At 42.2% G+C, this 16,503-nt stretch overlaps 1 protein-coding gene across 1 annotated transcript in view; it reads right to left on the bottom strand.

The window, feature by feature from the left end:
- PPIP5K2 (diphosphoinositol pentakisphosphate kinase 2) overlaps positions 1–16,503 on the bottom strand; it is a 108,942-nt gene that overhangs the window by 48,121 nt on the left and 44,318 nt on the right. Inside the window, exons 14-20 of the mRNA XM_015424083.1 lie at positions 15,691–15,816; positions 15,447–15,568; positions 10,561–10,743; positions 9,698–9,839; positions 6,260–6,483; positions 3,553–3,680; positions 2,812–2,926 (exon numbers count right to left, since the gene is read on the bottom strand). Of these exons, the coding sequence (XP_015279569.1) occupies positions 2,812–2,926; positions 3,553–3,680; positions 6,260–6,483; positions 9,698–9,839; positions 10,561–10,743; positions 15,447–15,568; positions 15,691–15,816 (1,040 nt within the window). The remainder of the gene's footprint in view (positions 1–2,811; positions 2,927–3,552; positions 3,681–6,259; positions 6,484–9,697; positions 9,840–10,560; positions 10,744–15,446; positions 15,569–15,690; positions 15,817–16,503) is intronic.

Below are 16,503 nucleotides of genomic sequence, written 5' to 3'. Positions count from 1 at the left end.
TTCTACTTCCCCCCCCCCCGCCCCCTCCTACACTGGACAGGCAGCTGCCTGTCAGATGTAGGAGAGGAGGTGGGAGGCTTACAGCCGTCGGGGAGGTTTGCTCAGCAGGATTGCCTTAGCACTGCTGCTGGCCCAGCCTCCCCAATGCCTTTAAACACAATCCCCCCATTACACCACACAGGCGGGTGTTTGTCAGGTGTAGGAGCAGGGCCAGGGTACTTTAATCATCAGGGATGCCGTCCCAGCAGGATCACCTTAACAATGCTGCTGGCCCAGCCTCACCAATGGCTCTAGCCATACTCCCACCCACTATGGAAGTAGACCCCAAATTTGTAGAAAAGTGGTTTCCTTTATTTGGTTATTTAACTTCTTACAATGTGGGTTCTAGAAAATTGGTTCATATGAATTTGCCTAATTTCTGATTGTATGTAGTTGTGAGTATGTAGTTGTGTTCCACTTCTTAAATGTAGCATACATGAGAAGCATTTTTGTAAAAAAAAAGAAAGGGGGGGAGGTATGCCCCCCCCGAATTCAATGCCCAGGCCGAACCCCTGCACCAAGAAACCCAAAAAAAGGGGAGTGCATTCCTACCATGACGTCAAACCCCCCCATGGAGAGATTTCTGAGAAACATGACCCCTAAGGGGGTAAAAAAGGGGCAAAACGTGTTTCCCCAATTGTTTTCCATGTGCCTGGCAGGCTGCTTCCTCCTTGCCCCGCCCCCCGCCCCCCGATTGGTCAACTGTGTAGTTCAGAGTTCTGAGGTAAAACCTGCCTACTTGCGCCCATCTCCCTCTGATTGCTCAGCTGTGGATCTCAATGTTCTGAGGTAAAAACACAGTTAGAAGAGATTGCAGACAGTTGAGAACAGATGTAGAAATCAGCGATTCAAGACTCCTGAATAGACATTTTTCAAAAAAGCCAGCATAGCAATTGAGTTAATGAATGTTCATGGGGAGATAGTAAAGGACATTTCTAGGAGCTATTTTGATGCGTGCCTCCCTCATGAACCTGAAGAAATGTCCACCACATCACCACTCCCTCACACCAACTCCCCCTCACACCTCTGACTGCCCCCAAGAAAGCTCCTGGCAAATGTCAAGCCAGATACACCAACGTTACAAGGAGGAGGCAACTTAGGAATGCTGCAAAGACATTTGCACTAGTACTCCTATGGTGCACTAAGCTGCACAGGCCCAGTACCTGCAAGATCACCCTGAGGTGCTCAGAACAGCACAGTCTCCATATCAGCAAAACAATCCAGGAACACAAATAGAAGAGAAGAAGAGATTGGATTTATACCCCGCCCTTCACTACCGAAAGGTGCCTCAGAGTGGCTTACAAACTCCTTTCCCTTCCCCTCCCCACAACAGACACCCTGTGAGGTGGGTGGGGCTGAGAGAGCTCTTGACAGAAACTGCTCTTTTTCAAGAACAGCTCCTTATCAGAGCTACGGCTTGCCCAAGGCCATCCAGCCAGGTGCAAGTGGAGGAGTGGGGAATCAAACCCGGTTCTCCCAGATTAGAGTCCGCACACTTAACCACTACACCATCACTTTCATGGAAGGTGGCAGGAGTTGACTTAACAGACGACTGCTTCTTAAATGGACAGTTCTATGTGGCCTGCTCCAGAGTGAGCTCACCAAGCAGCCTGGTGATCCTAGCACCTGAGGGCAGAACCACTAATGTGGTCTACAGAGAGGTCCTTAAGTAGAGGAAGAAAAAAGTACATATGTCTCACTTCATTTCTTACACTACAATCTTCTCCATTAGGATTCCTACAACAAAGTAACGTTTCAAACTTCACATCATCAGTATTATAACTGGATTTACGGAACTTAAATACCGTAGCGAAGCACGGGTATCAGGCTAGTGACATATAAAATGAATGCTGTGCACAGATAGACAGCAGTTAATCCCCCCACACACACTAATTTCTGGTGTAGAACCCAAGTTGGAAGGCAAGGATAACTTTGGTTAACCCACTTATCTACATTCATACATCATGGTTACCTGAAATTAGTTTCTAGTCAGGATTCTCCTCAAGAGAAGGATGACAGAGGAGCAACAAATGTACATGGAGCATAGCAACAAATTGGGTTTGTGCGCATATCAGCTTAACATCAAGTTAAAGTGATATTTGAATGCAGTCAACCAACTAAGACCATCCAATGAAAGTGACTGGCAGTAGTTTTAGGACAGACAAAGAAGTACTTCTTTACAAAATGCATAATTAATTCATGGACTTCCCTGTCATAGGATGCTTAGATAGCTTTGAAAGGAGATTGGATTCTTGGAGGATAAGTCTATGAGCAGCTGTTGGCCAAGATAGCTAAATAACTGCCAAGTATAAAGGCTGTATTTCACTGAATACAAGGTTGAGGGACAACAGTGGGAACAGCAACTGCCTTTATGATCTGATGCTCAACTTCTGAAAAGCATCTGGCTGGCTAGAAAGCATTCTATTTGTGCTGGAAAATGAATGCTAGATATTTGGTCTGATCCAACAGGGCTCTCCTAATCTCGAGTAGTTCACAGTAGCTTTCTTCAGGTTATTTAGAACAAATCAAGGTCACTGAAAGGTAAAATGACTGCTAGTGTCCTTAAACAAATTCCAATGAGAAAAAGTTATTTCTTTAAAGTTCTCATTATTTAAATATTTGTACAATTACCATGGCTCTTCAAAACATCCCCAGAGTTAATTTCATATATTGTTCCAGTGGATTTATACCCCCCCGAAAGTGATAATTTGAGTTTGTCACAGAATTCTTTAAAAAGAAGAAGAGGAGGAGGAGGAGGAGCATAGCACTTACATCACACAAGGAACCGTAACGTAAAGTTGACAATAAGGAATGGACATGACTCTCACTAGTGAAGTACAATCTTGTTCGAACATGACGCTCAGGAGACATTACTCCACTGGAGTACCTGTGAGCAAAACCAGACAAAGAAGTTTAAGAGAAATGAAAACATACCTAACGCTCTATGGACATAACAGAACAAGCCTTTGTATCACAATTTAAAATGAGCTCATCTTTCTTAGGGTTACATTCTGCTGAATTTCATTAGGTCCTTCAGTGTCATGACTTCCTTGGTACTAAGAAACTCGAAAGCCCTGGAAAAGTATAGTTCCTAGCAATTCTGGTACTTGGAGTGTTATTTCTGAAGCATTCAACATTCAATAAGCATTCCAAACCTAATTAAAGCTACCACAGCAGTCTTAAAGGAAAGGTGGCATGCAATAGGGGTAGAAAAGCAGCCAGGCTTCATTATGTTTTCCGAGAAGGAGACTCTGGGGTGGATGGGGAAGAGAAAACCTTGACTACTCTTCATGCTCTTAATGACATCATTAGGGATACAATGAGACGTGGCCACTGGAATGAACCAGAGCTTAAACATGGACTTGCCCACTCTGAATCAAGCCTAAATTAACTGTTTTTAAGTAGGCCCATTCCAAACTGAGCTCAAGAAAACTCACCTGTCACCTCATGTAAGTATATAATATCAGTCATCACCAATGGCAACTTGTCCAATTTTTTTTAAAAAAAACTTACAAAGGGTGAAGCTTGTTTACGGTATCATCATCTTGAGTTCTTTGAAGATCAGACCGGATTTTCCTCAGTAAAGGAGTGCAGTAACCTTTTGCAACCTCTAGTTTCTCAGCTTCACTAATACCATATTCCTTGATGGGGGGGAAACATATTTTTTTGAAAAACACAACTGCAATGAAAATTGAAGCCAACTCTTAATTCAGGATTCAAACATTACTGTTTTGAATAGATTCTGTCCTGTTACTCTGCTCAGCTAAGAGTGACATATTCTGTCAGCACAAACAACATCCTACTGGTAGAGGAGCCCCTTGCATCAGTAGAATAAGCCCTGTGCCACTGGAACATACTGTCCTTAGCTGTGCGGTATGGTTACGATACAACCTTATGTATACAACATATATTTCACACATGTAACAAGTCAAAGCATTCAGAAGTTCATGGCTCACTAATTGCTGTAAGGGTGTGGATTTACAGGAAGCTTTTCACAAGACCGCAGTAGTAAAAGCTCATAAATCTAAACAGACATTGAAGATATTGCCTTTTCTCAGATCAGCAGGGAAGCATACCTAATTTTTAACCTAAAACACATTAATAGTGATTTGTTTGAGACATAATGCTGTTTAACAAAATCACTTAATGGGGGGGGGGAACAATGAAATGAGCACTCAATTTTGAATTAGTCAAGTATCAATGACTGGATTTAATGACAGAGGAGAGAAGAACAGCACTGCTATCAACATACAAGCACCTCTACTGCCATGTGCCTATGCTTGGGTATGACATCAAAACTCAAGCATTAACACTTAAATCACACGTTTCAAGTGGCATTTTCCAGCTCATCATAGTTGAAAATAGATAACCAATTTGGTGTAGCGGTTAAGAGCAGTGGACTCTAATCTGGAGAACCGGGTTTGATTCCCCACTTCTTCACTTGAAGCCAGCTGGGTGACCTTGGGCCAGTCACAGTTCTTTCAGAGCTCTCTCAGCCCCTTAAAATAAACAAATCTAGATCACCACTAGAATAATGCTAACAGCTAGAACTTGCAGCTGCTAGATAATCTTCAGATCTCCTGTCTATTCTATACACAATGCCATACGATAATTATTAATTATTATTATAGCTGAAAATTATATTGGATTCTGGTAGTGGTCAGATCCAGACATTCTTAATTTTTCAAGGCCATGAAACTGCACACAAAGCAAAGGCTGCCTGGAATGGCAGACAGAACTCTGTAGCACCAACAAAGAAACTCTAAAGTATCCACTTTATAAATAGCAACAGGAAAGCCTTTTTTGTATCTCAGACTGTACTGCTGGATCAGGCATGCTAATTATTATAACTAGGTATCATGTAAATAAAAGGTTAACAACCATTCTTATTGTTTCCTACTATTTTGAAAACTTGAGTAAGTTATGTAACCTGAAAATAACAAGTAAAATAAAGTGCATTTTATGATTCCAATGACTGCACTTATGCTCCCCTATTTAATTTATCAACAAACAGCAACATGAGATACTATGCTTCAAAAATATTGAAAGGGCCACTTTCTTCCATATCAATCTGGCCACCAACTCATATAATCTTTGAGGACCCTGGTCTGCATGACACCTCTGTCTGAAACCAGAAGGGTGTCCATAAGAGACAGGCCTCTTTCTGTTATTGTGTGTAGGATGGTTCCATTGCGGGGTGGGGGGGTCCTGCCAGGGATGGGGGCTGTTGCAATGGTATTCCCTGTGGAGCTGGGGTTTGGTCATTGTAGATTCCTCAGGGTAACTGGATTCCCCCATTCCCTATGAATACTGAAAAGCAAAGCTTTTACTGTAGTATACTATTAATATAGATTCAGGTGGCTAGCTGTGTTGGTCTGAAGCAGCAGAACAAAGTTTGAGTCCAGTGGTACCTTTACAGCTAAGATTTTTTTTTAATTCAAGATATAAGCTTTCATGTGCATGCATTGCATCTGAAGAAGTGTGCGTGTACACAAAAGCTTATACCTTGAATAAAACTTTGTTGGTCTTAAAGGTGCTACTGGACTCAAACTTTGTTTTGATACTATTAATATGCTACTTTTGTTTCATTGCTCTTTTAATTATGTTATGCACTATTCATATGCTGGTTTTAAAAATACCACTCCTGGTTTCTCATTGCTGGCTTTATTATTATTGAATTGTTTTGACATTTGTTGTAAATAAATAATTGAATTGGACTGCATTATCCTTCAGTAGAAGGAACATGGATTTTTGCTGCATAAGCCTGTCTCTAATAATCCCTTATGTCTCCTGGAAAGTTGATTCCTGTAGATGTGAGGAATGCAGTGAGCAAAGGGAAGGGGGTACAATTGCTTCCCTCCAAACTTGTACAATAGCATCTCCACTGAAGGAAGAGGAAGAACAGGCAGTATTTCACCCTTCACCCTCCTTATTCACTCTCCTGACCTGCCAGGCTACAAGTCCATGTGAATCCTACAATCCTAAGAATCAACTTTCTGGAGGCTGTAAGAAACTGTTGGAAAGAAGGGAATGCACCAAAAATCTTTATCTGCCAGCATCTTCTGCAGAGAGATTAGTGGATCCAGCATGACAAATAAATAAATTGGATTTGAAGCAGTTAGCCTACTAATATTTACCACAGTGTTTAGTAAGCATAGTAATACACATAAGACGTTACTGGTGCAAGATAGAGGCATAACATAGCTGGCAAAGTACATACCTGTGGTATCACAATATCAGCCAAATCTTTTGACAGCCTGTACAGTTCCATTGTATTCTCTAGTTTCAAAGAGACATTATGCTGGACATCATATTTTATACAGTCATAGATATCTGGGATTTTACTAATATCATATCTTCCATTCTTTGTTTTGAAGTCCTTTTCAAGCTTGGCCCATCTACGCAGCATTAGCTCCAGGGTTTCACTGTGGTAAAGCTGAATATCTAAACAGGCAAACAATACCCTTATTACAGATTAATTAATGAACAAACTTAACCAACTAACCTGAAATGAAATAAAGTGGATTTAAAAGAAATATACATTCTGAGAGCTTCTATGCTTACTCTACCATTTCACATGCTTGTTTTCCATGTTGCTGCTTCTCAGTCTTACTAGTCTATTGATTAGGAGTATAATTACTTCTGCGGCAAAATTAATCACTCAAACATGCTGTAGTTCAGGAAGCAAAATTCAAATTATTCTTAGGCTAACTGAATTTCAAAGGTTTATTCAGATAACCCCCATTTTCTCTATAGGCCAAGCTTCCTCTTTCTAACTTCCAACAGCCTGTTTGCTAAGGAATCTGTGAACATGAAAGTTCCTTTATTTGTCACTCCCAACATAGGCTCAAAGTCCTTCCTCAGTTAAATGTCATGTTAACCTCTTTGAGTATTCTCAGTTATATTAAAATACTTCCTTCCACCTTGCCCACATGTTAGGGGTCCTCCAAAGTTGTTAGGGGTCCTCCAAAGTTAAGAACATCCTTAACCTTTATTTACATGAAGATTCAAAATCAGACATCTTGACTTCCAGTTTCCTATAGGCATCTTTGTTCTGGGGGAAAAGGGAGCAGGTTCCATCATGAAATGGCTTGAACAATAAGGCTGTAACTAAAAGCACATCTGTGTTCTGGTTTGTGTTTAAGATTTGGTCCCATTCAGTGTGAAAATGCTTAATTTTATTACTTGAATGCCTTTTAAAATTTTTCTGTCTATTTTGATTTCTTTTTATAATAAATCAAAGTCTACTTTCGCATTGTAAGTTTGTTTTTTTGTTAATATTCTGCCTACCTATATCTATATGCCTAATTCCCAACTGTGCCCCCAATGTGCGGATATCTAAATCTGCAGATAGGAGGCACACTCTCCTTATACAGGCCTTTCTGCAAACTTGGGCAACCCTCTAGGTTTGCTGAAAAATCTGAAAAGTTAAAAAAACACAAAACCATGGGGGGGGGGGGGAAATTGCCCCTGAAAAAAAAAGAAACCTCAGCGAGCCCACCTGGAGCAGCTCTGAGTGAGCCGCCAAGAACCGGGGGTGGGGAGACCCTTGACGTGCCTGCTCGAAGAATAAGGAAGCCTTGGCAGATCCATTCAGTGGACACCGGGAACTGCTTGAGGACTGGCCACCACCAGGGCAGAAGCAGGGAGCTGCGTAGGGCTCAGCTGCCACCACGGTGCACACTGGGAGCCACTCAGGACCCAGTCTCGGCAGCAGGGGACACCGGGATCTACTTGGGGCCTGGCTGCCATGGCGGCAGATGAAGGGAGCTGCTTGGGGCCCGGCCACCACAATGCATGCTGGGAGCTATTTGCGGTTTGGAGTGGCTCCCAGACACTGCCATGGGGAGGCCCCAAGATTAGTGCTAGGGCCTGGATATGGGGGGGGGAGATGGGATTCTCCTCTGTGAGTATTCGAGTGCCAAGGGTGAGAGGTAGGTGGGAAGACAGCAAGGGTTGGGGGCAAGTGAATGCCACAGGTGGAGGTAGATATGGGGGTAGGTGGGAGAGCAGCAAGGCTGGGGGTGAGTGGAGTGCTAAGGGTGGTGGTGGGGAGAGCTGCAAAGGTGAGGATGAGTGAAGAACCAAGGTTGGGTGGTAGGTGGGGAGAGCAGCAAGGGTTAAGTAGACTGGTAGAGAAAATGTGGGGGAGCAAAAGGGATGAGGGGTAGATTGACAAATAAGGGGAATGGGAGAAAGGCGTGAAATGGGGGCAGGTCGACAGATAAAAGGAATGAGAGAAAGGGGGAAAATGGAGCATAGGTTATCACAGAAGGAGGGTAGATTGACAGAGAAGGGATGGGAACAAAAGAGATGATGGTAGGTAGACAAATAAGGGAAAGGGCAGAAAGAGGGGAAGATTGATAAAGAGGAAGAGGGAAGCAAGCAAAGATGGGGAAGGGATTCACCGTCTCTGCAAGTTTCTTGTGGGTACCCACTTGTCATACTCTATTCATGTTATCAGGTTACTCCCCAGATAATATTGGGGTTCTTTGTGACATTAATTACAGAATAAACAGGAGTACTTTACAGCGTAGTGAACAACTGTGATGATGGCAACATCAATGGTTTTACAGGTTTGACCAAGGAACAGGCGAGGAGAAGAGCTCTGTATATACACAGTAGTCTGATCTCTACACACATGATCTCCTTGCTGAATTCTTTGATAACAGCCTTTCACTCTGCCACACTAAGGGCTGAACTTCACATTTTTTTAATGAGTCGGGTCTTAGTTCCCTGTCCCTGACTCAGTTTCACTGCACCCATACAGCAATTTTCGGGAACTGTTTTTTAAAGGACTGCAGGAGACCAATTCAGCTCAAGACTGCAGACTGGTGGATGGAGAGGCTCCTGCTCCTGCCTTCCCCCCCCACCACCACCATTTTTCCAAGCTGAAAGGAGGAAGTTATTTGCCCCATTTTGGAGCTATATGTGCATGTGCAACTCCAAAATGGGGCAAATAACTCTTCCCTGGAGATGTTTCAGCTCAGCAAAACGGCAAAGGGGAGAAAGCAGGACCCCTCCTCCTCCCACCATGCCCCAGTCCTGAGCTGAATTGAGCCTCTTCAGGCCTTTAAAAGGCAATTCCCTGTAGCTACTGTGTGACTGCAGGGAAAATAAATCAGGTACAAGGAACCCAGACATGTCTCATTAAAAAAACTGTATACGTAGCTTGACTCTAAGGAACTCTCAGGAATAAGCAAGTCATGCCACACAGATGGCGAAATACAATAGACTGGAAAAGCTGAATCACAAGAGGAACTTGGATTTTAGTTTCTTGAAAAGGAGTTCTCCATGTCACATTTAAAACCTGCTTGAAGACCAGGGACCTTTTTACAGTTTTTAATAGGGTATCAGGATCTCTAATTCAAAGGGGGGGGGGACTTTTGAACATATCGAAAATGTCTTTCTGCATCCTGCTTGCTGAATTTGATATTAATTTCAACCAGTTTTCCCATAAGGAAACACTGTGTTCTAAAGCTAAACAGTTAATTCAGAAATATTATTTATAGTCGTTCAGTTCTACTGGCTTATATATTACCTACTCAAAATCCTTTAATCTGTCTAAAATCATAAATGACCATGTTACATGATTAATGAGTGATAATGTCAGTACTGGTGATGAGTATAAACATTATAGTGTATTTAAACAGTCTACCTGCAGACTTAGGATCTTCCATCCGTTGCCTTATCTGAGAAGTCAAACTCTGAATTAAGGAATACACCTTGTCACACGTCTTAACAGGATTTTTAATATCTTGCATTGATTTTATCAGAGAAATGTTGCCAGATGGTGCAAGCTGAATTACCAGACCAAAACATAAAAGAACTTTGTTAAACATCATAGCTATCTGATCTTGTGTTGTCATTAAAAACTGCTCACTGAACACAAGCAGAGTATTAACATACCATTTGAATCACAACATACATTGCTAATTTAACGACCAATGAAGCATTCGTGACTCTTGAACACTTTGAATACAGTTCAAGAGAGTACCTAATTCTATTTAGAATAATTAATTTGGTATTTTTCTCAACCATATGTAATAAGAACAATTTAAGTCTAACAAAAACATATTTTTGACACAATGCCTTGGTTTACATAGAACAGCCAGCTCTAAGGATTGTACAATTCTTTTTCCTTCTGAGCTCAAGTTTCCTCACGCATTTCCTGACATGCAACCACAGCTTCCAATCTGGGTAAACAATGGTTTCTACAAACTATATTTTGCCTTTAAACCATAATTAGAAACCCATATCAAAGTTCAGTTTGCAAACACCTTTAAATAATAAACCATATATTATCCTCTCCAGATCATTTAGAAACATGGATTATAAAAATAATCGTCCCTTATTGTAAATCTATTGCTCCCATTTGTTCATAGATATACTTCAACACATATAACTACTGTTGTATATTAAGAAGTAACATATGTATATCATCATCTTTCAAAAATAAATTCAAAAAATCATTTTTGCATTTGGACCACTATATACTGTTCTTGCAGACAATCTTCTAACCTTTTCATAGTCTTCAGAAGTAAAGTCTCTATCTCTCTGGAGTATTTCATGAAGTCGTGCCTTTACACGATGCTGGCAGCTGCTAAGAGAGTCACTATCACTGTCAAGTAGACCATTCATATTAGCACTTTTAACCATCTGCACAAGGATGGGAGTGAGCTCTCCTTCCAATGCAAGCAGTCCCTGGAAATAATAAAATTAGCGAGCAGTGAATGAAAAAGTAGCAAAAAGCAAAACATAAAACACATACTTTAAATTAGTGTTTATGGGAGCTACCACTTCTAAATTCCCAATACCTCTAAAGTCTTTAGGCATAATAGCAATGAAATACTGCAAAGAGAACATACATTTTTTAAAAAATCAAATACTTTGGCCAGGATCTAAGGAAATTAGTTTTAGATCTGCCCAACAGGAATTTGTAGGTATGCATGGAGCTATGTAAGGAGGAGTTGGGGTGTGTGTGCTTAGTGTGAACTTTAATCCTCTGTGCACAACCCCTTTGCGCACAATGGCTCTGTAGACTTCAGAAAAGATAGGCTGAATTTATTATTTGAGTTGCTTAAGGCCACATGATTTATACTGGTTTGGATAATAAATGACATTAGGCAGAAACCATGTTCTACAAGTGGTTGTACTGATTGTGAATATATTATCCTGAGAAAGTCAAGAAGAACTGGAACTGGGACATATCTTAAATCACCTGCAAATGATGAGGCTGGTTTAATCCTTGATGAACCTTCCTGACCACTGCAGTGATCTTCGGGGAGCCTGCCTTGGGTACCCCTGCCTTCTGAGATCAGACAGGTGGCAACCTGGGAGAGGGCCTTCTCAGTCATGGCACCAAAGCTCTTTAACTCAGTCCCTGGGGAGAGTTGTCTGTCCACTTATTTTGCCATCTTCTACCATCAGGTGAAAACTTTCTTTCCATTTGGCATTCACTCAGTGATCCCTCCTTCCTAACCAGTGTTTTTATATTTTGTAAGTATTTTAACTGTTTAACTGTTTTAAAAATTGTTTTAATGATGTGTGTTTGGGAGGGGGATTGATTTTAAGGGTTTCATAAAGTAGTTTTATCTTGTCTGTTTTAAATGGTTATCTGCCTTGGCCATCCTCATAACAGCAGAAGGGTGGGATATAAATTTTGTTGATGATGATGATCAGGGGTCATTTGGGGCCAGAGCACGCCGGAGTGCCACTCTGGGAGCCCAGGAGCAGGCACAAATGGTGGTGGCAGCAAGCCCCGCCCCCAGCGCCCCGCCTCCAACCTCCTTCTGACTAGAGTCACGCTGCTGGTGCCTCATAGAATACAATGGAGAGATCACACCGCCACTGTGGCGCGACTCCAGAGAGAAGGGGTTCAAAGTTTAAACCCCTTCTTGCTTCGCTTCCCCCCCCCCCCAGCCTGCCTTGGTAGGCCGGCTGGAAAAGCAAAAGGGGGGGCGCATCTTCAAAAGCCTCCCCTTCCCCAGCCAGCCTGCCAAGGCGGGCTGGAGGAGCAAAGAGAAAAGGGGTTTAAACTTTAAACCCTTTCTCTATGGAGAGCACTAGGGAGCACATGCCAGTCATCCTCTTACCCTTGCCACCCAAAGGACTCCACATGGCATGGGCCCTCCCACCCCCCCAGTGCAGTTTGCCGCTCCGCTCGCCCTTGCCTCAACACGCAAAGGACTAGGACGGGACACATGCGGACCTTGAGTAAGTTGAGAGGGGCTTTCCCAACGCAGTGGAGTCACCATGCTAGAAACAGAATGAGGTGGCTTCGGCTGCAGGTAAGACAAGCGGAGCCAGATGGGGCTGAATGGACCTCCCACTTGCTTTCTTCTTAGTAGGAATAGTTACACACACACACACACACAAGTTTATCGGTTTGCTTGCTGAAGTTTGATTTATTTATTTAAAACGTTTATTAGTAGCTTTCCCCCTTTGTGGAATTCAAGGCAGCTTACTCGTTATGTTTTTGGGATGAGGTGGAGAGAGATGTGCTGGCCCCATGGGCAAAATTTCTTGTGTGAACTGGTTACAGGGTTGATTTCTTTTATAAAATTTGTTCAGCTGCGATGAAGCTGTTGGTCAGATCGGGTTACACTTCCCATGCCAGCCATGGCATTTGTATCACCTATGGCAAGCTCCAGCCCCCCCCCCCAAACATATATATTCACCTCCTTCATCGGCATTATGGGGGGGTGGGATCCAAAGCCAAGTTTGGAGCCAATTTTCTCCTTCCGCTTCGAAACCTGCACCCAAGCTGCTGGCAGTGGATCTGCCCAGAAACTACTGACACAATGCGGAGTCCCTCTTTCTGATTTGGAGAGAAATTCCCCCCTCGGCCGATCCCGGCTCTTGCCCCACGTTTCTCCCCGCCTGACTCACTCGAAAGCTGGTTGCAAGCCCGGCGACCGCAGAAATGGACTTCTGGCTGCAGAGGGAGGTTGTGGTGTTGCAAAGTGTGTATGGCTCAGTGGTAGAGAATGAGCTTTAAATGCAGAAGGTTTAAGGTTCAATGCTTGGTGTTTCCAGTTGGAAAGTCTGTGTGGTAGGTGATGTGAAAGATCTGAACCTGAGATCCTGGAGAGTTGGCTTTCAGTCAGAGTAGATCATAGCGCCTTTGACAGATCAGTAGTCTGGTTAGGTATAAGGCGGGCTCATATGTGGTGTTCTGATTTTAAGGTCTGCAGTTACTGTATTGTGTGGAGGGGATCAAGATGGGTAGTTGTGTTAGTCTGTCTGTAGCAGTAGAAAAGAGTAAGACTCCAGTAGCACCTTAAAGACTAATAGAATCATGAAAGCTCATACCCTGCCACAAATTTTTTTTAGTCTGGGCTCTACTGGATTCTTGCTCTTTTCAACTGTGTTGTGGGGAGAGGGGTCCACATGACTGATGTTTTGTGGTGTCTGCATATACAACTCCAACTGAGTTAACAAGGAGTTAGAATTGTTAGAAAGAGTAGATAATATAGCAAAAATACAGAAGGAAAATTTATTATATATCTTATAACAAGAACATTAAAGAGACTTAAATTTCAGCATCACAATTACCAGGATTTTTCAAAATGCTTTGTGATTTGTGTTTTCCTGTTTGAGAGAGAAAATCAGAGATTGTATTGCTTTTTCTCACAATTAAAAAAAGAAAAGAAATTAGCAATTTCAAATTTTGTGTTTTTCATTCTTCCTAAAATGCACTTATGTTTGGAAACTGGTGGGTTCGTGGGTTCGCCTAGTGTGCAAAAAAACCTGGCCCTGGCCCTGGCCCTGGCCCGTGGGGGGGGGAAAGCAAAGTTTAAACCCCTTCTCTCTGGAGTCGCGCCACAGCTGGGGAAGGGAAGGGGAGGCTTCTGAAGATGCCTCCCCCCCTTTTGCTTTCCCTTTTGACATCACTTCCGGTGATGTCAGGAGGCATGGTATATGCTAATGATCTATTATGCTAATAGCTTATTAGGTATGCTAATGAGCTCCTGCAGCTCTTTTTCTACGAAATGACCTCTGATGATGATGATGATGATAGTAATAATAATGATGATGATCAGGCATCAAGACTGAGCCAACACAGTTCAAACATTCTGGACAGAACTTTTGTATCACCTGAGATCCAGTTCTTTTCAGAAGAGTTCATACATCAGTGTAACTCACAATAGTCCAGATGTTATAGTGAACACATGTACAGCCTGCATGTACGTGTACACAACTGTTTGTAAGAAAGAGCCAACACATGTTTGCTTTACAAATGAAACTGTGCCTGGAAGAATGTGGGATTTCAATCACATGTTCAGCTATAACTGCATCGAGTGTAACATGAGAATTATTTAATGCATGTATAAAGAAAAATCAAATGTATACTGTACTCTGATTGTACGTGTATTCAATATAACTTGTGAACAGGGCTAATATGTTACATAATCAAGTGATCGTAAATTGAGTGATGTACATATGACTGAACTGGCAGATAAAATGTCATGCCACTAAATATATATCCTTTACATGCTATGTACAACAACCGTTATCAATTACAGACCCAAACTACACCAAAACTCACAGCAGCAGATCAACAAACAGTCAATATAAGAAAACCTATTTGTATAACTGAAAACCTACATCTTAACGTTCGTGATGAGTGACCCGTTAATTAATAATCCATAAAGTTTCTGCAGGCCAAACAATGATTATTGTGAGTCTCTTACTAGGAAGTGACACACATGAGATCTCACAGTAAGTAACAAATATAGTCAGGAGTACCCTGCACTATTGCTTTAGTACACTAGCACAAATCTGCTCATGGTTCACACTTGTATCACTGGCAAATGTTTATCTCTGTTATTTCAGTTTCTGCAAAGTATCTCCAAGAAGCCCTCCATTCCCATAAAAATAAATTCCCTATATACCCCGGCTACCAACACATTCAATATCCTTAACTCAGGGCTAAATTAAAAATGACAATGTCTTCACGGCTGCCACAAGCACAGTGTCATTGCCATTTTAAAGACATTTAAGAATGCCATGAGGGTCTGATCCTGATTGGGTCTGCAGCGTGGGCTCTTGCCCCCCTCTGTACCTATTCAAGAGCTGAAACAGCTGGAAGGGGTGGGTGTGCAGCTATTTTAGTATTAGATAAGGTGGTGGGGACGGAGGGATGCAAGCACCTCAGCCTGCTGCACTACAGGCTTGATAAGAATCAGGCCCTCACAGCATTTTAAGCTTTTTTTTTTTAAGGGTGGTGGTGTCCTCGTGGCAGCCATGAAGATGCCACCACATCTAGTCTGACCCTTAAAAGACTTCATTTTCTTTCAAAAACAGCCATATTTGGTTCCATGCTGAGCCACATTGATAACACCCCAAAGTTTCTTAAATTTACTTTATCATTTTCCATTTTAAAGATAAGTTTCTCATAGTACCTTTGCAAAAGCTGCTGCAGTCATTTGAACTCTTCCTTCATCAGAAGCATATATTTTGAGATCATGCCGATAGGTACTATGCAATCTCAGTAAACCACATCCAGGAAATCCAGCATAGTCTCCTACCAAAGGAAGAACAAAACACCTTCATAATCTGCCAGTGTTTCCTTTTTAAAAAGTTGTTCACTTTCTCTCTTCCTAAGTTATAGCTTCTTGCACTATCAATGCAAAGGAAATACGATACCTTGTCCACCTGGGTACATGCACCGGAAAGCTCTTCCTAGTTCCTCGGCTTGAACTCTGCCTGCAGGAGTCAGTTCTCCTCCCCATTTTAGAACCAAGAGTAGAGATGGCTCCTCTTTGTGGCTATCTAAATGCATACAAAAGAAATTAATGAAAAAGTAATAGGCAACCAAAATGGTGGTGGTGGGGGAACTGGTTACTTAGCTGGGACTGAGGTTCTCTGATTGGTCAACTGAACTGTCATATATATGAGTTCTGCACAGATGTAGAAGCAACACCAGAAATTTCTAAAGCTCTTGGCTAAATATTAGCACTCAAATCACCTATCCTGAAGGAGAACACCATGTCACTCCACTTGTTCTTAGTGGAGGGACATGTACCTTCCCACTCAGTTTCCTTATAACCAACACTAGAAACTCTCCCAAAAGGAAAGAATTGAGAAGCCAGCAGCAGGGAAGATGGGCAGTTTATGCAACTGTACAGATGACCACATGAAGAAAATGACTTACAGGTAAACTACTGGTTTTTCTGCACTGTGATATCTACACTGTCCCACATATGGGAGATTATCAAACTGGTTTACTTTCAGATGACAAACAGGGAAAGTGCACAGAGTAGCAGCAGATACCTCATTTCCCCTGTATCCTTTCCCACACAATTCCCTTTTTCCTTTCCCCCAGGCAGCCCCCATACTTTCTCCACTCCCCCTGCTTCCTTCCCACCAACCAATGTACCTTTTATCTCCCCTCCCCACTATAGTATTCAGCTTTATTATTTATTTACTTCATTTATACCCTGCCATTCTCCCCAAACA

The sequence above is a fragment of the Gekko japonicus genome, unplaced genomic scaffold, assembly GCF_001447785.1.
Source record: "Gekko japonicus isolate JY-2015 unplaced genomic scaffold, Gekko_japonicus_V1.1 scaffold779, whole genome shotgun sequence".
NCBI lineage: Eukaryota > Metazoa > Chordata > Lepidosauria > Squamata > Gekkonidae > Gekko > Gekko japonicus.
This window is presented reverse-complemented; position numbering and strand designations above follow the sequence as displayed.